The sequence below is a fragment of the Tenrec ecaudatus genome, chromosome 6 (genome assembly GCF_050624435.1).
Source record: "Tenrec ecaudatus isolate mTenEca1 chromosome 6, mTenEca1.hap1, whole genome shotgun sequence".
NCBI classification, from domain to species: Eukaryota; Metazoa; Chordata; class Mammalia; order Afrosoricida; family Tenrecidae; genus Tenrec; species Tenrec ecaudatus.
In genome coordinates, this window is record NC_134535.1 from 32,740,913 (window position 1) to 32,763,801 (window position 22,889).

At 38.0% G+C, this 22,889-nt stretch overlaps 1 protein-coding gene and 1 non-coding gene across 4 annotated transcripts in view; both read left to right on the forward strand.

Annotated features, from left to right (window-relative positions):
• Positions 1-22,889, forward strand: part of CEP83 (centrosomal protein 83) — a 131,703-nt gene that overhangs the window by 25,159 nt on the left and 83,655 nt on the right. Inside the window, exons 1-3 of one of the 3 annotated variants that reach the window (XM_075551173.1) lie at positions 4,067-4,197; positions 19,821-20,091; positions 21,773-21,923. The exons of 1 other annotated variant lie outside the window; for it this stretch is intronic. In XM_075551173.1, the coding sequence (XP_075407288.1) occupies positions 19,919-20,091; positions 21,773-21,923 (324 nt within the window). In that variant the 5' untranslated portion in view covers positions 4,067-4,197; positions 19,821-19,918. Of the gene's footprint in view, positions 1-4,066; positions 4,198-19,820; positions 20,092-21,772; positions 21,924-22,889 lie in introns of those variants that run through there. One more of the 3 variants, XM_075551172.1, reaches the window with a different exon arrangement.
• On the forward strand, positions 17,517-17,623 carry LOC142452047 (U6 spliceosomal RNA). The gene has a single exon (XR_012785111.1). It is a non-coding gene; the product is annotated as a U6 spliceosomal RNA (small nuclear RNA).

A 22,889-nucleotide genomic window follows, 5' to 3' on the forward strand; every position in this document is an offset into this window, starting at 1 on the left:
AGAAAGATGGAGTTTTCTACTCCTGTAGAGGCTATATATAGTCTCAGAAATTTACAGGGCCAGTTCTACCTGCCCCATAGGGTTGCCGCGAGTCAGCACCAACTCGAAGGCAGTGCGTTTTTGAGTCTGAGCTTTTGTGGAATTAGTGCTACGAGAATTCATGTACAAATATTTGAGTTGTTGCCAGTTGCTCCATGGACTTTTCAAGACTGTGCCCTTGGGAAGCAGCTCACCAGGCCTCTCTTCCAGGGTGCTCATGGGCGGGTTCAGACTGCCAACATTTTGGCTAGTAGTAGAACTTGGTATCACATTCGTTAGGTGATTTACTGGTAGCGGAAATGCCAGAGGTTTGTAACTGCTCCACAGGAGAAAGACGTGGCCGGCTTATTTTAAAGACTATAGCCCTGGAAACCCACCCTTCTGCTCAGTCCTGTAGGGTTGCTGTGAGTGAGAGTGGACTCATGAGCAATGGGTTTGCTGAGGTTTGTGCCACTTAAGACTCCCATTTGTCTGTGTACTTGTTTTTAGTTCTTTCCAATGTATCCTTGAGAGTGGAATTACTGTGTTTAATTTGTCGAGGAATGCCAAACTGTTTCCCACAGCATCTGCATCTTTTACATTCCTACCAACAGAGTTTGAGAGTGTTCCATGTGCTCATCAGTACTTGTTTGTCATGTTTTTATTTTTATTATGACCATCCAACTGATCACCCATAGCAGTTATATAAAAGTTTTTGTGTGACCTTAAATTTTTATTTTTCTGGGATATAAATACTCAGTATAATTGCTGACTTGTCTGATGGAGTTTAATGAGAAGGAAACTGCCAAGCTGTTTTCCAGAGCGACTACCATTTTACCTCCTCAGCAGCGATACATGAGTGATCCAGCTTTTCCACATTCTTGCCAATATTTGGCAGTGTCACTATTTTGTATTTTTGTCATTCTGATAGGCATGCATTAATATTTTATTGCGGTTTGTTTAGCATGTTTTCATCTGTAAATTCTTTTTGGTGAACGTCTCATTTCTTTTGCCTTAGACTTTTGCATTTCTACTGTTGAGTTTTGATAATTTCTCCTATTTTTGATGCTGGTCCTTTGTTGGATATATAGTTTGCAAATGCTTTCTCCCTATTAGTAGCCTTTATTTTCATTGTTGTAGCAGGGGTTTTTGCAGAGCAAGAAAGTTAGAGAGAAATCAATTGATTAATTTTTCCTTTAAAGTTGTGTTTTTTTGTGTCAAGCTTAGGATTTCTTTACCTAGCTCTAGGTACTAGAGGTTTTCTCTTTGTTTCCCAAAGTTTTATAGCTTTCCAGTTTACATTTTGCTGTGATATAGTTTAAAGTTAATTTTTCATAAGCTATGAGGCTTAGGTGAATAGTCTTGAATTACATTTTTTGATGTCTGCATGCTCATTATTGGTATATATCAAAGCACAATTGAATTCTGAATATTCATTTTCAACTTTGTTCAATGACCTTGCTGAGCTCACTTATAGCGGAGTCTTCTTTTTCACGGATCCTCTGCTTTACCCAGCATGATGTCCTCCATGGGGACTGGCTTTTATTCCTTTTTATTCTACTTGAGTATATATTTGGGGTTATTTTTTCCTAGGTTTTGAAGGTGAAGGTTTACATAATTGATTTGTGACTTCCTTCTGTTCTGAACTGTACATTTCCAGAAGCAAAAACCAAACTCACTGCCAGTGAGTTGAAGCCAACTTAACAGTGAACCTGTAGCACAGAAGAGAACTGTCTCTGGATTTCCAAACTGTAACTTTTTTATGGGAGTAGAAAGCCTTATCTGTTGCTCATGTAGCAAGCAACCTGGGTTTAGAACTGCTGTCCTCACGATTAGCAGCCCACCATGTAACCCACTAGCGCTTCTGAACTGCATTTAGTTCTATAAACTTGTTTTTTTATTGCTTTAGTTGTGTCAGACACATCTGATATTTTGTATTTTCATGTTTACTCAGTTTAATGTGTTTTTAAACCGTGCTTTTGAGAGATAATCGGCACACCTTAATAACGTGCTTAATAAAGTGGTTTCCATATGTAAAACTTGCCTACAGTTCAGTGGTTTTTAGGTTTTTAGTATGTTCAAAAAGTTATGTACCCATCACCACAGTCACTGCTTAAGAATTTTTTTTTGTTTTAGTTTCCTCAGAACTATAGTGTGTTTTCATGTGTATGTTTTTATTTGCTTCAAATGTACTCAGCTTGTTGAAGTAGTATGTATGTGCCTTTATTAAATTTGGGATTTTCTCAGCTACTTTTTCTTCTGAGCACTTTTCAGCTCCCTCCTCTTTCTCCTTTTGGACTCTGATATGGGTGGCAGATATTTTATTTTAGTCGCACTGCTCCCTGAGCATTTGTTATGTATTTATTTTCTATCTATTGGTTAGGTTGGATAATTTCAATTATCTTCCAGTTCAGTAATTCTTTTCTCCTTCCTCTCCATTGTGCTGCTGGCTCATCCACTGGGATTTTAATTTTAGTCGTATTTCTCAGTTCTAAAAATTTTCCCTGGCTTTCAATTTTTATTTTCTTTTTCTTTGCTGAGACATATATTTTTTTCCTGTAATTTCCTGTTTTAAAAAATTTCTTTCAGACTTGTAATTGCTCATTTAAACATTTCTTATCATTGGTACTTTAAAATCTTTGTCAAAAAATTCTAGTCAGCTTTTTCTGATACTCCTTTACCAAGAATAGGGGTGTCCACCTCATCATTGCTAAGTAGAATAAGGACCCAGGTTTCTCAAATTGGCTTCTGTTGAGAGCCAAAGTTAGGAGTGGTTCTCAAAATCGCTGGGCAGGCTTTGGACTTCTGGCTCCCCATGCAGTCTCCACTGACGCTGCTGGTGGTGCCTGTACTGATTGTCCACAAGACCTTTTCTGACAGCCATGGGTTTTCCCGGCTGGTCCTTAGCACGACTGGAACGCAGGGCTCCTTACCACTAGCTGGGGATGAACGGTTGTGCGCCATCCTCGCAGTTGCCGCTCTAAGACTTGCACTTTGTTTTAGTTCTCAGAGGGTTGACTGTGATATATCTTGAAATGGGTTCCTTTGATTGTATTGAGTTTGCTTCACTTGTTTAATTTGTATATTTCTGTCTTTACTAAATTTGAGAGGTTTTTAGTCCTTATATTTTGGGTATTTTCTTAATGGCAGGGGCAGGAAAAAGTGTCTTTTCTGTTTCCCTAGAAATAGCAGTCTGTATCTCATAACTTTTAGTTTATAACATCAATTTTTATTTACTCTAGGTATTTTCTAATTTCCATTGTGACCTTTTGTTTTTTCATGAATTATTTAGAAATGAATTTCTAAGCATATGAGACATTTCTATTTATCTTTTTGTAGTGACTTTTAGCTTAATTACATTGTGGTAAGATTTTAACATCCCATGAGATATCTTGCAGAACATAAGCTGTATAATTTTGGTCATTTTCAATCTTTAAGATTGAAAAACATACTTTTAGAGCAGTTTTACATTCCCCACAAACTGTGCAGAAAGTACAGTTTTTCAGTATCCTTTCTCTTGTCCCTATATACTATATCTTGTATTATTAACATCTTATATGTGTGTAGTAAATTTGTTATCATTGATGGATCAATTGTGATTTGTTTTTATTGACTAAAGCCCATAGGCTACACTAGAGCTTATCATTTGTGCTATATGTGTTTATGATTTTTATGATTTTTTAAAAACTTTCCCCAATTCCCTTTAGCCCAGTAACTCATTCCTTCAAGGTGCTTAGTTAAGTCTAAGAAGTTTTCATAATGTTGCTCCCTGTATGCTCCAGCACATTCATGGGTTTGTTTGCAGCAAAGGTAAATACAGATATCCCTTGACAAGCCTGTGTGTATTTGTGCTTACACTCCCACTCTCTTTACCGCACATGTTCAGCCTGTGTGACTATCCAAGGGTGTACTTACAGATAACTGCTATTGCTGGATTGGGCATGTATTAGTATTTACCTTTGTTCCTTTAACTCTTGCAAACCTCCCAGTGCCTTCCCTTGCCTCCATCATATTTTCTTAATTTTATATTACCTTCCCTGTAGTGTTGTGGCTGCCCGCTGGACTGCGATCTACATGGTTGGCAATTTGAAACCACCAGCAACTCCGTGGGAAAAACACTTGGCTTTCTACTCCTGTAAACAGTTACAGTCTCGGAAAACTGCTAGGAGATCGCTAGGAGTGAGTCTGATTTTTGGTCTGGTTATCCAAGTTAATACCTGTCTGCCCTCTAGCTCATGATATTCTCACCCTACCTTCTACTCCCAGCCCTGGTAACCACCCCAAAGTGTTTCTTTTTGTCTGAAAGTCTCTTCTTGCCTTTTTATAATGGTGGTTTTATACAATATTTGGACTTTCGTGATTAGTGAATTTTATGTAGCATAATGTCCTCCAGGTCACCCATATTATGAAGTATTTTGTAGATTTCATCATTATTCTTGAATGTAACATAATACTGTATTGTGTATATGTACCACAGTTTGTTTATCCATTCTTCCACTGATGGACATTTAAGTTGTTTCTGTCTTTTGACTCTTGTGCTGCGATGAACATGTATCTGCATCGTGGCTCTTCTCCAGAATATAGGCTAGGCAGAGGAATTGCTAGTCATAAGGCATGTCTATTCCCAACTTTCTGAGGAAGTGCAATCCTGCTTTCCACAGGGGTCTGCCCTACCAGCAGTGTATGAGAGCTCTAGGCCTTCCACACCCTCACCATTATTTGTTTTCAAATTTTGCTATTAAATGCTGGCGTGAGGTGATAGCTCATTGATTTGCATCTCTTGAATAACTAATGATCACAAGCTTTTCTTACGTTTGTTGGTTGCCTGTCTTTTTTGTGAAGTGTCAGATCATGTCTTCTGTTTGTTTTTCATTTTGGTTGGTTTGTTTCTTGAAGTGCTAAAGGTTTCCATAAATTTTAGAGATTAGTCCAATATATCATTGTCAAAAATTTTCCTTCAGTCTTTAGATTTTCTTTATACTCTTTTGGTGATATCTTTTGATGCATGTTTTCTGAGTTTCCAGTCATCTATTTTGTCTTCTGGTATTTGTGTATTTGTCATTATGTTTGATAGTGTATTAATGTCATATTTTAGGGCCCCTGAGCTTGTCCCCATTTTTAATCTATGATCTTTATAATTCTACATTTTACTCCATCTTAGCTCTTTCATTCATCTTGAATTTGTTTTGTTTATGGTCTGAGATGTGGGATTTTTTTTCTCCTCATGCAAATAAATATCCAGTTTTCCTCTTTAATTTTGATGAAAAGTATATTTTACCCTATAACTAATGAATTTCTTCTCAAGTTCTATCTAGAAATCAATTTCACTTCCTCTTTTTGACTGTTCAAAAACCCCACTATTTTTTGTATTTCCCAAGTATTTGTTTTCATTACAAACTGATACCTCTCTTCCCTATTTTCAGTACTGTAGGATTTTAAAAAAATTGATACTTGTATATTATGTATGTTAATCTTGGTTTGTTACCCATTGCTCTTGTTTCTCTGGCCAACAACTCTCCTAATATTTACCACAAGTTTGGTTTTTATAAAATCCTTTAATCAGCATATCTGGAAAGGTCTAATTTTGCCATTGTATTTGAGGGATAGTTTTGTCTGATGCATAATTTTTGTTTAGTACAGTATTCCCCCAGAGTTTTATATATGTCATTTATTCACAACCTTGCTTGCATGATTTCTGCTGAGAAATCAGAACTTAGCCCTATTGTTACCCCTCTGTAGATAACTTCATTTTTTCCCAAGCTGCTCTCAGGATTCTTTCCTTGTCTTTGAATTTGAAAATTTTTATTTATTTTGAATTTGAAAAGTTTTATGATATGTTGTGATTTTGTTGTTGTTGTTGTTGAGGTTTACCCTATTTTGGATTTGTTGAAGTTCTTGAATGCATATCTTCTTGTCTTTCATAAAGGAGTCCAGGTGACATAGTGGGTAATGTGTTGGGCTACTAACCACAAGGTCAGCAGTTTGAAATCACTAGCTTCTCTGTGGGAGAAAAATGAGATTTTGAACTCTCAAAGGGAGTTTTGAAGACTCGGGGCAATTCTACTGTGTACTGTGAGGTCACTATGAGTCAGAATCGATTTGATGGCAGTGAGGGAATGTCATTCGTGGTGTTAGGAAAGTTTTCCTTCAACAATTCTTTGACAGTTTTTCCATGCGTTTTGTAATGTCTTCCTATTTCCATAATGCTGTTCACCCATGAGTTATTTCTCTTGATGGTATTCCACATAATTCTTAGTTTTTCTTAGATTATTTTTCTTTTTCCCTGTAGAAGATTAGTATTGAGAGATACCTTTACACCCATTAATTAGACAGTCTATTGATTGAATTCTACTCCTTTGCTCTTTGAGTGCATTATTTATTTTTGAAATCTTTCTATTAATTTTATCAGTGTCTGTTGGTTCTTTTTATGGTTTCTAATCTTTATTTTATCCCCTTTTTCTTGTAGTGATTTTTTTCTAATTTTCTCGCCCTCTATTTTCCTTGAGGGCATCTGTGATTTTCTCGATCTTTCTCAATTCATTGAAGGAGTTTAAATATCATTCTTTTGAACTCCTTACCAGGTAGTTCTGCTACATTTTCTTTGTGAGAAAGATCTAATGGCACTGTATACTGGTTACTTGTTTGGGCCACTGCATTTTAGCATGTGTGTCCTTTAACACTTGATTTCTTCTAAATTATATACAAGTAATTTCATATATTTTAATCCTATATATGTAAACATCCATAAAGATATTATTTGTATACCCAACATTCAGTTAGAATTGTTTATATTTAAATTTTCTCTATTTTTTAATTCCTGAGATAATTTTCCATGTGTATGAAGAATCCTTTCACTATTTCCATAAGTGTGTGTTTGCTAGATTGAATTTTCTGTTTAAAAATACCTTTATTTTAAAATTTTGTTAAATATGCATTTATATAGAAATTTAGTACTTTGAAGATTGTTGTACATTTTTGATGCAGTGTCACTGGGGTCGTGTGGCCTCCTCTGGCTTTGCTAGTGGAAAGATTTCTGTGATTTCCTCTACTCTCCTCCTTTATTCCATTTTTAAGCTGAGCATCCCTCCCAGGGCACCCTGCTTCACCGATAATCTATTGTAGTGACCACACAGAAGTCTCATACAATATTCACAATTATGGGGGTGTACTAGGGAATTTGACAGGTACTACACACAGGATCAGAAAACATTAAAGATAAAGTCCTTGTTCACAGCAGCACCTCTTCTCAGCCATGCCAGCAGCCGTGTCTCTTCCTGGTCAGCCTCTCAGCCATGTGACCCCTCAACCTCTGCCTTGCACTTTGGGTGGGAAGTCTACTGCTCTACCTCGAGGTCTCAGCATGACTACTCTGCCTCCTGGTCTTAGTGCTGTGACCTCTTTTTCCTCTACTTCAGGCATAGATTTTGATCATATTCTGCTGGTGGCTCTTCTCTCTTGATAATTGTGGGAATTCTTGTTTCTGCTCCTGAGACGACTATTTGTATTTTTTTAAATCATTTTATTTGGGGCTCGTACAACTCTTATCACCATCCATCCAACCATCCACTGTGCCAAGAACATTTGTACATTTATTGCCATCATCATTTTCAAAACATTTTATTCTATTTGAGCCCTTGGTATCAGCTCCTCATTTATCCCATCCCTTCCTGCTCTCCCTCACATACCCTTCATAATTTATAAATTATTTTTTTGTCATGTCTTACACTGTCCGACATTTCCCTTTATCCACTTTTCTGTTGTCTGTCCTCCAGGGAGGGGGAGGGGGTTATATGTAGATCCTTGTGATTGGTTTCCCCTTTCTACTCCACCTTCCCACCACCTTCCTGATATCACCACTCTCACCACTGGTCCTGAAGGGATCATCTGTCCTGGATTCATCTGTCCTGGATTCCCTGTGTTTCCATTTCCTATCTGTACCAAGGTACATCCTCTGGTCTAGCCAGATTTGTAAGGTAGAATTGGGATCATGATAGTGGGAGAGGCGGGTAGGAAGCATTAGAGGACGGGTGTATGTTTCATCATTGCTACCCAGCACCCTGACTGGCTCATCTCCTCCCTGCAACCCTCTGTAAGGGCATGGATAACACTCTTTTACCCAGCAGAGTGGCAAAACTAACCAGTCCTTGAGTTAGAATGTTCTACACTTCATTTAATCCCTGCATCCATTTTGTGGAAGTTACATAGATTGGCTAGAAGAGCCATACCAAGTAATCTCACAACACCGTAATTGTGGTCTGTCTTTTACTGTTTAAGTCACCCCCACTGTGGGATACAGAAGGATTTCTCCCAAGCTGTCTCCCCCAAATATATGCCAGACTATACTTGGAGGTCATCAGAAGTAGGTCAGGGGTTATTCTCCCTGAGAGCTATCAGCCATCTAGAGCAAGTAGTCACCACTGTTTATCCCACAAATAGGGCCCACTCCCTTCTGATAAGGATAGTACTTGTCTGTTTCTTTGGAGACCCCAGAGAGGTCGAACCCGCCCAAGGATGATCAAGGTTAGGTCGCCATCTTGGATCTAGGGTCTGCCCATCTTGTCACATGTATACCCCCAATCCCTCTTTCTATCGCATGTATGTCCTTAGACCACCCCCTCATTACTTTTATTGCCTATAGTACAGCCTCTTCCTGTGACGTATGTCCTCACCTGGGGCTTGCACATCCCAAGAGAATATAAAAGGGGCCGGGGCTACCATTAAACACTCTCTCCCTCCACGCGGACCATCGAGTGGAGCTGAGGTGAGCATGCTACCATGAATTGTGACTGACTCCCATTTATTTCTATACTTCACTTCTATCTCTCATGCTCTCTATGACTTTACTATGATCTTTACTTATTATCGCCGTATAATTGCGCCTACCGGACCCGTAATGATGTGTTAGGGGCTGGCTTCCCCTGACACCCCACCCCTGTCACTTTTTTGAGTCCTTTCAACATTTGAAGACAATTTTTCTCTCTTGTTGGTTTTGGATTTTGCTATCTTGATGTGATGCACCTTTGTGTAGATTTCTGTTAATTCATTTGGTTGGGGGTTTATTAAATTTAGAATTTTTCAAATCTGAGATTTGGTATCTTTGATCAGTTTGGGGAGTTTGTCAAAACCATTATTTTGTAGGTGGGAAACAGAAAGATTTCTCCCAAGTTGTCTCCCCCAAATATATGCCAAACTTAGCTGCTTGCTAATGACTATACACTTGGAGGTCATCAGAAGTAGATCAGGGGTTATTATCCCTGGGGTTATCAGCCTTCTAGAGCAAGCAGTCACCACTGTTTATCCAGCAACAAGTAGGGCCCACTCCCTTCTGATAAGGATAGTAGTTGACTGTTTCCTTGTAGTAGACCCCAGAGAGGTCAAGCCCATCCAAGGGTGGTCAATGTTAGGCTGCCATCATGAATCTAGGGTCCGCCTATGTTATCACATGTGTGCCTCTAGTTCCTCCCTTTCCTATCATGTGTACAGCCCTAGCTCATCCCACCTATGCCTGTTGTACATCCCCTTCCTATCATGTGTATGCCTATTGTGTACTGCCCCTTCCTGTGATGTGTGGTTTTCTGTAATCACGCCTCCTAAGTAGATACAACCCTTGGTTAGCAATTAATGGGGTCCTGGAGCCTCCTGCCAGGTCTCCAGCCAGCTGCCAGGTCTCTGCCCCACCTAGCAGTGGCTCATCCTATGCACAGACCTGCCTGGTAAGGTCATGGCGTCTAGGAGGTGAGCATGCTACTATGAAATGTGTCTGACTCCATTATTTCAATTGCTCTTCTATCTCTCATGCTCTATATGCCTCTATCTATCTATCTATCTCAACTGTACAATTGCGCCTATAGAACCCGCGATTAGTTGTGCGGGGCTGGCTCTTCCCCCCACATTTGTGATAGTTTTTCCTGCCCTAGCTCTCTTTTGGGACTCCAGTTATATGTCTGTTGAAATGACATGTTTACTTTATTCTTTGCATCTTTTTCCTACTGTATTTTGCATATATCCTTTTAATATATCTCGGTACTCATATAAATTCCTTCTAAGCTACATGGTAAGACCTGGGCTTTTGGACACATTGCAATGAAAGACCAATGTCTAGACATTGGCATAGTAGAAAGTCTGTGAAAATGCGGGAAAGTCCCCGACTGATGTATTGATTAAAAAGAAAGTAACAACAATGTGCTCAAATGTGCCAACAATCACGAAAATATCACAGGATTGAGTCGCAAGCATTTCGCGCTGTTAACACTAAGGTGTCTGAGTATGAGCTGACTGGTACACACATAAGAATGGTTATACCCATTCATTGAGCTCTTGATTTGGGTTAAGTTTTCATTTTTATACTTTTTAACAGTTTTCTTTTTGTAATTTGAAATTCCCTGCCAATATCCTCAATCGTTTTCTATCTCCTTCAGCCTAATAATTAATATTTTTTTATAATCTGTACCTAATAACTAATTGTGACACCCTAGTATGTTTATCAGTTGTTTTTCTTGTGGGTTTAATTTGTGCTATTTTATGAGTCTCGTTATTTGTTACTGTGTCTCATTTATTTGCAATTAAAATAGTTTGCTACTTAGTTTGATAATCTTTTCCCCTAGTCTTTAGAAATCTGTATTCAAAATTAAGAAAGTTTACCAGGACTTGCTGATTCCTTGCTGTTCCTGTCTCCCTTTCTTTGAATTTCAGTGCTGTGAGAAGGCTTTCAGCATCCTATTTAAAGGCTATGCAACTGGCAAATGTCCATAGTAGAAATGTGACCCCAAATAACAATTTCTGTATCATTATTCTACCTGACCCCATCTAAAACCAAAACCCCAAGCTTAGTGCCATTGAGTTGATTCCAAGTCATGGCGATCCCATAGGACAGGATAGAACTGCTCCTGTGAGTTTTCCAGACTGTAACTACGCAGTGATGGTGTTTTAGAACTGCTGACCTTGGAGTTAACCCAACCAACGGGTAACCACTATACCACCAGGGCTCCCATCTCAGTAACTGTTTCTTCTGTTTTAGGCTTTCTGCTCTTTGAGCAAATTAAAATTATTTATATATATTATGTGTGTGTGTGTGTGTGTGTGTATATGTATACACACACACACACACACACACACAGCTATTCTAGTTTTCTAGAGTAGGGGACTTTATTCAAGTTGCCTAGTCCTTCACTTACTGGAAGTAGAAGATAGTCTTTCTTTTCTTGATCTAAGAGATTGATAATCTGTTATCCACAGCATTTAAGACTGTAGAATTAGGATTTTTGTTTTCACCAGAAAGCTTTTGTAATACAGTAAATATAGTATATAGAAATTCTTTTGTTGTAATCCTGCATATTAAGTGGTAGTACTGCTTTTGAAGTTCCAAGAATTATACTTATGAGGCCTTTTATTTATGATATTTTTGAGTACGATGTAATTTTTGAGTATGATGTAATTCACTTTGCCAAAATTTTCATTGATTGATTGATTGAATAATACAGAAATAGATAATTAAATCTGTTGCATGTATTTTTCCACTTAAGAGCAAATGCAAAAATTCATTCTAATTTTGATAAGAATTACATAAATCTTATTAGTAATTTTTGGCAGAGATATTCTTACTATCTCAGGAGTAGAAAGTTCTTAAAAGAGTATTAGCAAGTGAATCCCACGGGGTCCTAACTTTGAGTCAGGAAGTTATTTACTATCGCTACCTAAAATTTGCCCACTACATTTAACCTTACTCATATTTAGCCATAGATGTAGAAGAGTTAGTGATTATCGTTAACACTATGAGCCATTTTCATTAGTAGGAGTCACAAACCAAAACAAAAACTGTATGAGCAAGAGTACGTGGCACATATATTGTTCAGGGGAGTGAGTAGATCATTTTAGCTGGAGTAGGACTTGGCACATGGTAGGAAATGAAATTAAAATAGGTTAGGGTTGATTGTATAGGGACTTGAGGCTAAATTGTTTTGACTCTTATATACAGGAACCTTCTTTTAAAAATTACATTTTATTGATTTTTTTGGTCAAAGTATACACAGCAAGAAGTTAGGTTCTTATTTCCACACAAATTGTTCAGTAACATTAGTCACATCTATTACAATGTGTCAGCATTCTTCTTGTGTTCTAATTGCTTCCTATTCAAAACTCATTTCCTCTTCCTATCTTTGCCTTTGGGTGATTGTTGACCTTTGGGTTCATGCTGATAGTTTTTAAGTAGACCGCTGATCATTATGAGAAATAATCTTTATTTTGTGTGTCACCCTGCTGTTTGACTAAAATGTGATTTCAGGGCAGGTTCAGTTCCAGGTTTAAAGAGTTTTCATAGTTCCAGGCAATCCTCTGTTCTCTGTGTTGTTAGGTGCCATTGAGTCACTTCCAGCCCATTGTGACCTTCTGTGCACAGCAGAATAAAACACTGCCCTGTCCTCTACCATCCTCCCAATTGTTCCTGTACCTGTGCCTGTTGCACCCACCGTGGACCTTCCTCTTTTTTTTTTTTAACTGCCCCTCGACTTTCCCAAACATGATGTCCTTCTCCTGGGACTGGTCTCTCCTGTCAACATGTTGAAGTTTAAGGAGCACTCTGGCCTTACTTCTTCCAAGGCAGATAGGTTTGTCCTTTTAGCAGTCCATGGCACTTTCAATATTCCTTGCCGGCTCCACAATTCAAAAGTCTCAGCTTATGTGGCTTGTGTCAGGCACATCTTATCCGCCAACATCCTTACTTTTCTGTACTCCAAAGAGGTCTTATGCAGTCAGGTACAGATAAGAGCTCATGACACATGGAATCCAGGAACAGAAATGAGAGTAGCCATACCAGGAGCGGGGGGAAGGTGGGGAGAATAGAACACACACCTATCTGTATACATATCAATCTGTTCTGTAGTACTCATTTTTACTTTGGTTGGCTTCACTACATATGTAGGAGCTTTTGAGTTAGAAGGAGAAGTCATAACAATTTTGATATTAATTTAGTTTAAGAGTTTGCGAAGTGGACCAAAGGAAGAAAATATTAAAAACATGTTAGCAAAAAGTCATTATAATAGTCTAGTTATGAGGTGATATGTGTTTAAGTTTTTGTCATAAGTAGAAATGGAGAAAATGGGATGGGTAAAAGAAACATTTTAATGGATGAGTGTTTGGTAGATGGGAAGTTCAGAGAATAGAAAATGGCTCAGAATTCTAAGTGTGGATGAGTAGTAAATAATAATGAAGTTGGGAGGGTTAAGAATTGGTTTGAAGGCAGCGATGGGCAATTTGGTTTAAGGTTCTTTTAAATTACAGTTGACGTCGAATCATTTATTGGACAATAACAGTTATAGGATGAGAAGATGTGAATGAATTCCCTTGCTAATGTGCTAATTTGGATATATGAATTTTTATCACAATAAACAATTTAAGAGTAAAATATTGAAGGTGTGTAGGTCTCTGTATTATTACCCAGAAGTTACCACTATTAGCAGGTTGCTGTGTATGTCTTGATTGTTTTATGTCTGTTTATATAACTGTCTTCCTCATATTAGGACAATGTTAATGTATTTCTCATTTCAGTTGAGATAGATCTAATTTATCCTTTTTAATGCATAGTGTTCATATACTTTTATTGATTAGACCTTTAGATTATTCCTGATTTTTAAATCATTATTTAAAAATAGACTCTGCAAAGAATTTACTTGCATAATTATCTTTGGGCATTCATCAAGCTATTTTCACAGAGCACATTCCTAGAATTGGGTCAGAGGGTTAATAGATCTATCATTTTGATTTAAATAATGTTCCAGAAAGGTTATTACTGATTGATTTTTATGGATGTGCAAATGAAAATGTGATTTCAGTTTCTTTTTCTGGGGCGAGAGCGTTATCATGTGTTTGGTTATGGCACCTACTGGTAAAATGTGATAGCCATGAAAATGATCATTTAGAAAGGAGGTAAAATTGCCAATATTGCCTTTATTTTTTAATTAATAATTTCTTGGGGGCTCTTACACACCTTATAACCATTCATCATTCAATTGTATAATGTTGCCATCAACATTTCTGAAATATTTTTTTCTACTTGAGCCCTCTACTTGAGCTCCCCATTTTCCCCTACCCTCCCACCCTTGTTAATCCTTGATTATATTATATATTATCATTATTTCATATCTTATACTGTCTCTTGTCTCCCTTCACCCACATTTCTGTCCCCCTGGGGGGTGGCGGGGGCTATATATCCAACCTTGTGATGGGTTCCCCTTTCTCCCCCTTCCCTCCCTCATGATTTCACTGCTCCCACTTATCTGTCCTGGATTCCATGTATAGAGAGCTCTTTCCTATACCAATGTGTGTACTCCGGTTTAGGTGGAGTTGTCCGGTAGAACTGGGTCATGGTAGAGGAGGTGGAGAGGAAGCATTCAGGAACTAGAGGAATGATGTGTGTCTCGTCGGTGCTGTACTGCATGCACCCTGGTTGAATCATCCCTTCCTTGTAACCCTTCTGTGGGGGGTTGTCCAGTTGTCTACAGATGGGCTTTGGGTCTTTACTCCAATGCCCCTCTTTCGCATTGATATAATTGCTTGTTTTGGATCTTTTGATACCTGATACCTGATCATGTGGACACCTCATGATCACACAGACTGGTGTGCTTCTTCTGTGTGGGCTTATTTGCTTCTCTGCTAGATGGCCACTTGTTTAAACTTCAAGCCTTTAAGACCCCAGGTGCTATATCTTTTTTTTTTTTAAAGATCATTTTATTGAGGGCTCTACAGCTCTTGTAACAATCCATACATCAATTGTGTGAAATATATTTGTACAGATGTTGCCATCATCATTTTCTAAATATTTACTTTCTATTTGAGCCCTTGGTATCAGCTCTTCTTTTTCCCCTCCCTCCTCCTTCCTACCCTCGTGACCCCTTGATACATTATAAATTGTTATTATTTTCATATCTTGCACCGACCACTGTCTCCCTTCCCCAAGATTTCTGTTGTTCGTTCCCCTGGTGAGGGGGTTGCGTTAATGTGTCCATCATTGCAATCCGTTTCCCCTACCTGCCTTCTTCCCCCCACCTTCCCCTACCCTCCTGATATCACTACTCCTGTTTCTGTACCTGAGGGATTTATCTGACCTGGATTCCATGTATCCTGAGCTCTTATCTGTACTGTGTACTTGCTCCAGTTTAGCCCCCAGTGAAAGGCAGGATTGGGGTCATGCTGTGGGGGGTGAGGAAGCCTCAAAGAACCACAGGAATATGGTGTGTTTCATTGGTGCTATACTGTTGTCCCTGGTTGACTCTTTTCTCCCTTGTGACTTTTCTGTGAGGGGTGTCTACAGATGGATTTTGGGTCTCTGCTCCCAACCCCCTCATTCTCAGCAATATGTTTTTTGTTTGTTTGTTTGGGGTTTTATGATGCCTCTCACCTGATCTTGTTGACATCTCATGATCACACAGGTTGCGTGCCTCTTTCAGGTGTGTTTCTCTGCTAGATGGCCGCTTATTTAACTTCAAGTCTTAAGACCTCAGATGCTATATGTTTTGATAGCTGGGCACCATCAGCTTTTTTCACCACATTAGCTTATGTACCCATTTTGCCTTCAGCAATCGTGTTGGGAAGGTGAGCATCACAGAATGCCAGGGTTATTAGAACAAAGTGTTTTTGTGTTTAGGGAGGCCTTGTGTAGAGGCCTAAAGTCTATTTGCTATCTTAATACTTAACATATAAATATATGTACATTGGCCTGTCCCTTTCATTGTAATTTAATATGTTTACATATATATATGTCTATACCTCTATAAATGGCTTTTACCTTCTACTTTCCCCCTTTGTTTCCTTTTACCTTCCTCCTGCCCCACTATCATGCTTGCCTTCCATTCAGCTCTCAGTAATTCCTTGACAACAATTTTAGATCTCTTGTTGTTCCCTTATCCCTGAATTTGTTGGCTCCACGCCTCCTCCTCTCCCATGTCTCTCTGGGACCTCCGGTTCCTGTTGTTTTCTCCTGGGGATTGTTTGTCCTGCATATCTTGTAAACATAGACACAGAGTGAAAGAAAAGGGCAGGGAGGGGGGAGAAGGTAAATAGTTCTAGGTCTGTCTTCTGATCCTTATGAGTGTTTTCCCATTAGGTCTAATGAGGTACCAAGCTCTGTCATCCAAGTTAGAAGTCTATTTTCAGGATACTTCGGGGACTTTGTTACTTTCTTCCCCTTGCTGCTCTGTTGCACTCCCTTTGCGTTTTGCCCTACTGTGTGGGGCAGACTGGGCACACTTTCTTCACAATGTTTATTGTGCTGCCCCCTGTAGTGCTATGGCTCAGTGAGGGAGCGTTGTCGAACATTGCCTTTAAAGAAGAGAAATCTTCCTACACTATGGGAAAATATAAGACAACCAATGTATATGCAAATAACATGTTTTCATATTCATTGCTATCAAGTTGATTTGAGTTCATAGCGATCCTGTAGGACAGAGTAGAATTGCTCCATAGAGTTTCTGAGACAGTCAGTTTTTATGGGAGCAGACAGCCTCATCTTTCTCCCATAGCATGACTGGTGGGTTTGAACTGCTGACCTTATCTTTAGCAGCCCAGTGCTAAACCCACTGTGCCATCGGTGCTCCCCTTATATGTTTACATGCTGCTCTTGTTGTTAGGTGCCATCAAGTTGCTTCTGACCCATGAGGACTCGGTGCACATCAAAGAAATCCTCTCCGGTCCTGTGTCATCCTCACAATTGTTCTTATGCTTGAGCTCATGCTTGGAGCCACGGTGTCAGTCCATATTGTCGAGGACCGTCCTCTATTTTTGCTTCCCCTCTACTTTACCAATCACAGTATCCTTCTCCAAGGACTGGTCTCTCCTCACAACATGTCCAAAGTATGTAAATCGTAACGGCAGCAGACTGCCTAATTTTTCTTTCATGGAACAACTGATGGGTTCAGACAGCCTGTTTTTCAGGTACAACAGTCAACCCATTGAGCTACTCCTCTATCCAACAATCCTATGATATTGTAGTATATTTCAATATCATAAGGAAAGAAGTAATATCATTTTAACAGTATTTTCTAACAATGTTCAAGGCTTAGGGAATTTTATTTCTATACATACTTCCATTTTAGAGTGGGAGTCCCTAGAAATTTATACTTGATCACCCTGTTTCCCCCAAAATAAGACAGTGTCTTATATTAATTTTTGCTCCCAAAGATGTGCTAGGTCTTATTTTCAGGGGATATCTTATTTTCTATGAAAAAGAATACGGTATACATTTATTGTTTTATTAAAAGAGACCTCACACTTCCTGTCTCCTCTGGCTGTGCTGCGGCCAACAGTGGAGCTGAGGGATGGCGCCTGCCGCTATGGTTCCAGAGTCCAGAGTTATGGTAGCTTCGGGGGCCTTGCTTTTGAGGAGTTCTTATTTTCGGGGGGATGCCTTATATTTCAGCGAGAGGCCAAACTGTAAGTAGGTCTTATTTTGGGGGGATGTCTTACTTTCGGGGAAGCATGGTATCTATGAGAATAAAAAACTTAACCTAGTGCTCCCTTCGGCAGCACATAGACTAAAATTGAAACGATACAGAGAAGATTAGCATGCCCCCTGTGCAAGGATGACATGCAAATTCATGAAGCGTTCCATATTGAAAAAAATTTAACCTAGACATCTTCTTTTATTAATAGTTAGACTCAAGTTAAAATGTTTTTTATTTTGCATATTAAAAAGTAATGAAATAGGTTACTTTTATCCATTTGTCTCCAAAAGTTACTTTGGACCAAAGAATAGGATAAAACAGACATGTCAGATGTGTGATCCCTTCATTCATTCCTTGGCCAATATCTACTCTTGACAAAGTAATGACACAGCTGCTACCAAAGTGCACTCTTTATTTGCTAAGGTTGAATCGTAGTGCATGTTGAAAATAAGACTAAGGGGTGAAGTGTCTTTTCAGGACTTACCCCTCTGCTAAAATGTATTTGGACAGTAAATGAAAGTAGCTTCAATTATAATTCAAAAGTCTTTTGTAATATGCAAGGAAACTGCTGGCAGAAATGGTTAACCAAAAAGTTGGTTGTTCAAACCCATCCCATGACTCTGGGGGAGAAAAATCACGGCAGTCTGCTCCCCATGGGGGAAGTCTACTTTGCCACCTGGGGTCACAATGACTAGAAATCACTTCAGTGGCTCTCAGCATCCACAAATAAGTAGTAGACTAACACTGTACTAATTTGTCAGAAAAGATTCATTTTGGGTAAGATTGAGTAATTTAATGGTTTATATAGGCTAAAGATCCTGTTTTGATTAAGAACGCAATTCACAATAACCCAAGACTAAGGGAGAATGCCATCAGGAAAAAAATACATATAAAATGATCTAGAGAAAGATAAATAAGTTAAACGAGACTTAATCATTGTAGAAAAGTTTTGTTTTCTTAGTATTTTTATAGTAAGAACACTTTGTCATTGCTTTTGATACAACAAATATTTATTTTCAAAATACTGGGTCAGTGCTTTGGGAGATAACTGGTGATTCTCTTTCCTGTATATAGCATACAGGAGGCCGGTCAGTGTTTATATGTTGACTGATTGTGCATATGAATCTGCAGCTTGAGTGCAGTTCACTCTGTCAAAATAGAGACCCTTTGTAGTTTTAATCACCGCTGTGTCTTTGGGAAGACTGATGTAGCAGGATCCACCATCACCAGTGACTTGAGAAGATGTGACTCTTTGGTTTGTAAAACCTTACTACCTTCCATTTGATTCTGACTTAGAGTGACCCCGTGGGACAGGGTAGAACCGTTCATTTAGACTTCCAAGACTGTAAGCAAATCTTTACAGCAACAGATACTCTTTTTGTTCCATGGAGCAGTCGGAGCATTTCCACAGTCAGCCTTGCAGCTAGCAACCTAATGCTTATCCCATAGCATGACCAGGCTTCCGTTTGTGCATGCAGTTGGACTGAAGCTGGGAAAAGAGGTACTTATAGTTAGGTCTAAAACTTACAGATGGGACCTCGAGGACCTCTGGAATCGTTTTGTCAGCGGCTCACAACCTGGGGGTCGCAACCCCTTTGGGGGGTCTAACGACCCTCTCACAGGGGTCGCCCAATTCATAACAGTAGCAAAATTATAGTTATGAAGTAGCAACGAAAATAATTTTATGGTTGGAAAGGGGGAACTGATTACAAGGATCCACATGTGACCTCTTCCCTGGGAGAGGGACAGCAGAGAAGGGGGGAAGGGAGACTCCAGATAGGGCAAGATATGACAAAATAACAATCTATAAATTACCAGGGGCACATGAGGGAAGGGAAAAAAAAAGAGGACCCGATGCAAGGGGCTTAAGTGGAGAGCAAATGCCTTGAGAATGATTGGGGCAGGGAATGTATGGATGTGCTTTATACAATTGATGTATGTATATGTATGGATTGTGATAAGAATTGTATGAGTCCCTAATAAAATGTAAAAAAAGAAAAGAGGAGAAAAAAATGATTAGGGCAAAGACTGTACAGATGTGCTTTATACAATTGATGTATGTATATGTATGAACTGTGATAAGAATTGTATGAGCCCCAATAAATTGTTAAAAAAAGAAAGAAAAAAAAGAAAATAATTTTATGATTGGCGGGTCACCACAACATGAGGAACTGTATTAAAGGGTTGCAACATTAACCACTGCTTATGTAGAAGTTAAAAAAAGTTCTCAGGGTATGATTCAACTTTGCTTTTGCAGATTGTCTTATCCAGAGAATGAGTTTTGTTGAAATAATAAGGAGAATGTACATGACTAGAATATATACATTGAAAAAGTTTAAGCCTACTAATTAAGCCTGTTTCTCTCTGCAGGCATACATTGGCTTCCTGAGATTCTGTTTCAGCAAGAAGGCAGCGGGAAGACTCTTAGAAAGAAAAGGAGGTTAGCGGGAAGCCAGGGTCTCTATTACATGGTGGTCAACTCCCTTCCCAGCATGGAGCCCTTCCCCAGTGCCTTTCCTCCGGCTGGGGACAGCGCACTGACACACTCTCAAACTGAGTTCCAAAAGATGTTGATTGATGAGAGGTTACGATGTGAGCATCACAAAACAAATTATAAATCTCTGAAAGCTGAGCACACAAAGTAAGTGGTTTAAATTTAGAGGTTGGGGTGCATGGTCAAAGTAATAAAATTACTAGGACGTTTTGGACGGAATGTTTGCCCTGGACGATACAGTATAATTTTGTGAATTCACCTTGATAGTTTTTAGTGCAATAATTATTTTCTTTGCTTTAAAATAACTAAAACTGATCCTGATCATTATCATTGCATATGAATTTTCAAAAGTTCTTGTTTAGAAAGCAAGACATATCTGATAACATGTATCTCAATGAGCTAAATGTATTTTTCTCCCACAAAATAAAACTATATGAATAAACTGAGTTAATAACACAGCCCAACCAAATTTTTTTTCTTTTTGATATCTTGGTTTTTTTAGCCTGTTATTTGGGATGCTGATTCAGAAAATTACATTGGATAGACACATCAGCTCTAGCTTCTTAGACAAGATGTTCCAATATATTTTCAGCTACTAAGTTAAGCTATTGCGTAATTTATCATCCTAGTTTTACATATGAGAAAAATTCAGATTCACAGATTACAGGATAAGATAAAAAAGGAAGCTATATATGAAAAAGAGTTAGTTATATTGCAATATATACAGAGACTATAAGTTGGATACTGCAAAGCCAGAACATAGCTTAAGAAAAGTGGGAATAAAAAAGAAAGTTGAAAAGGCACATCTATGAGTGGTATGAGGGCATTTTAGAGTTTATAAGAAACTATAACCTTTTAAGCATTTCTGTGGAGAAGGCCTGCCATCTTAGAACTATAACAAGACTGGAACATTTTAATTTAATAAAGGAGTTTGCACTGACAGACCCATTTTGAATTTCTGGACATTGGAATCTCTATTTATTGTACCAAAGTCACTTAGCAACCATATAGGACAGAGTGGAACTTCCATGGGTTTCTAAGGCTATACGTATTTATGAGAGCAGAAAGTCTCCTTTTTCTCCTGCAGAGTGGCTGGTGGGCTGAAATAGCAAACACATAATCCACTACACCATCAGGGCGCCTTGTTTATTGTACAGTAACCCGTGTTTCTGACCCCCCTTTCAAAACAGCAAATTGAAACTGCCTGCTTTTCACTTCCTAATCAAGGTGAAGTTGAAGTGTTACTTGTAGAAAATTACAAGTTCGTGTAATTTTCACTGTTTAAATATGCCTTTGGATTAAAGAACACCATGTGAACTATAACTTGACCTAAATATTCAGTACAATGAAAGTATATTAAATAAAGCCAGTGTGTACCACACAAACTATGTTTACTTATTTAGTACAACACAAATATGTTATGATACAACTACGTTTTATAATACAACTATGTAAAATAAAGCTACTTCCGTTATCTAAGACTAGCAAACATTACATTAAAAGGCCCTGATTTTTTATGCATGAGCAGAGTGAAGAGTTATTTTTGCTGTATGTTCTGTATCCCCAAAACTAGAGCTGATAGGAGAAAACTTGGGCCATTTTTGGAATCAGCAGGATAAATATATCTAGTAGTAAATCTAATGTTTGAGGCCTCAAAATGTGTGTTGGCCAGTGAGTTAAATCAAACTCAGTAAAGAAAAAATATTTACCCTTTCAGGGGCCTGTGCATTGGCCTTGTTGGTTGACTTTACATAAAGTAATTACTATACATAAAGTAATGCAAAGGAGAGACTTAGCATTTATAGTTGTTTTTGTTTTTTTAAATCAGGTTGCAAAATGAGTACATAAAGTCACAAAATGATCTCAAGAGACTGTTAAATGAGAAGCAAACTCACCAGGAAAAATTTCAACTGCTGCTTGCAGAGCTAAGAGAAGAATTAGTAGGAAAAACTAAAGAGTTAGAAGAAATAAAGGCACAGGTGAGAAAATATATTTGAAGTAGGAGTATCAAAATAGTTGGATATGTAGTGGAAATAAGTAATTTTGATAAATTCTCTCAAGTCTTAGCAATAATTTTGCTATATCTCCACATCTTCCAGAGATATCATTTCATTTTATTTACATATTCTAGAATATTAGCTAATTGATATTATACTTTATATTGTTGTTACTAGGTGCTGTCCTGAGTCAGTTTTGACTCATAGCAACTCTAGATATAACAGAATGAAACACTGCCCATGCCATCTTCACAATTGTTATATTTCAGTGTGTTCTTGCAGTCACCGTGTCAGTCTATCTGTATATGCCTTACACAGATTTAAATAATATTTTAATACTTAGAAAAGTTGGAACAAAAGCCAGTTTGAATTGATTAACATTCTGAATTAAAGATTACATTTTTAAAGAATCATTTCCTAATTTTCTTGTAAGTGTTGTAATTGAAACTGCGCTAAAAACGACTGATAGTTATTATTTTTTTCTGATAGTTATTTTTAAGGAGCTTCCTAAAAGATACTGTAAGAACAATATGTGTAAATACTTTATGATAGGCAAATTAGATTTTAAAGTAAAAAATGATATTCGAATAATGAACTAGAGTTCCTTTACATATTTTTCACTATATGTAATTTTTTTAGAAAGTAGTGTAAAACTAAACTTTAGCACCAAACTTAATATACATTTCAAATTAGTAGGTATTAAAGAATATTTTCATTTATTCATTTTATCTGAACAGTACCAGCTGTATATTTCTGCCTGAATAAGAATGCTTTTGGTATAAATTAAAAGGTATTAAAACTGGAGTTATAAGTTCATAGAGTAAGAAGGGGTCTTTCAAGTCATATAGCCTGGCATCCCACCTAAGTCAGGGATTCCATTGACGGCAGCCTTGGAAATTTGTCATTCAGTAACTTAAAGTCTAGCAATGATTTTACTTCTAGATATAT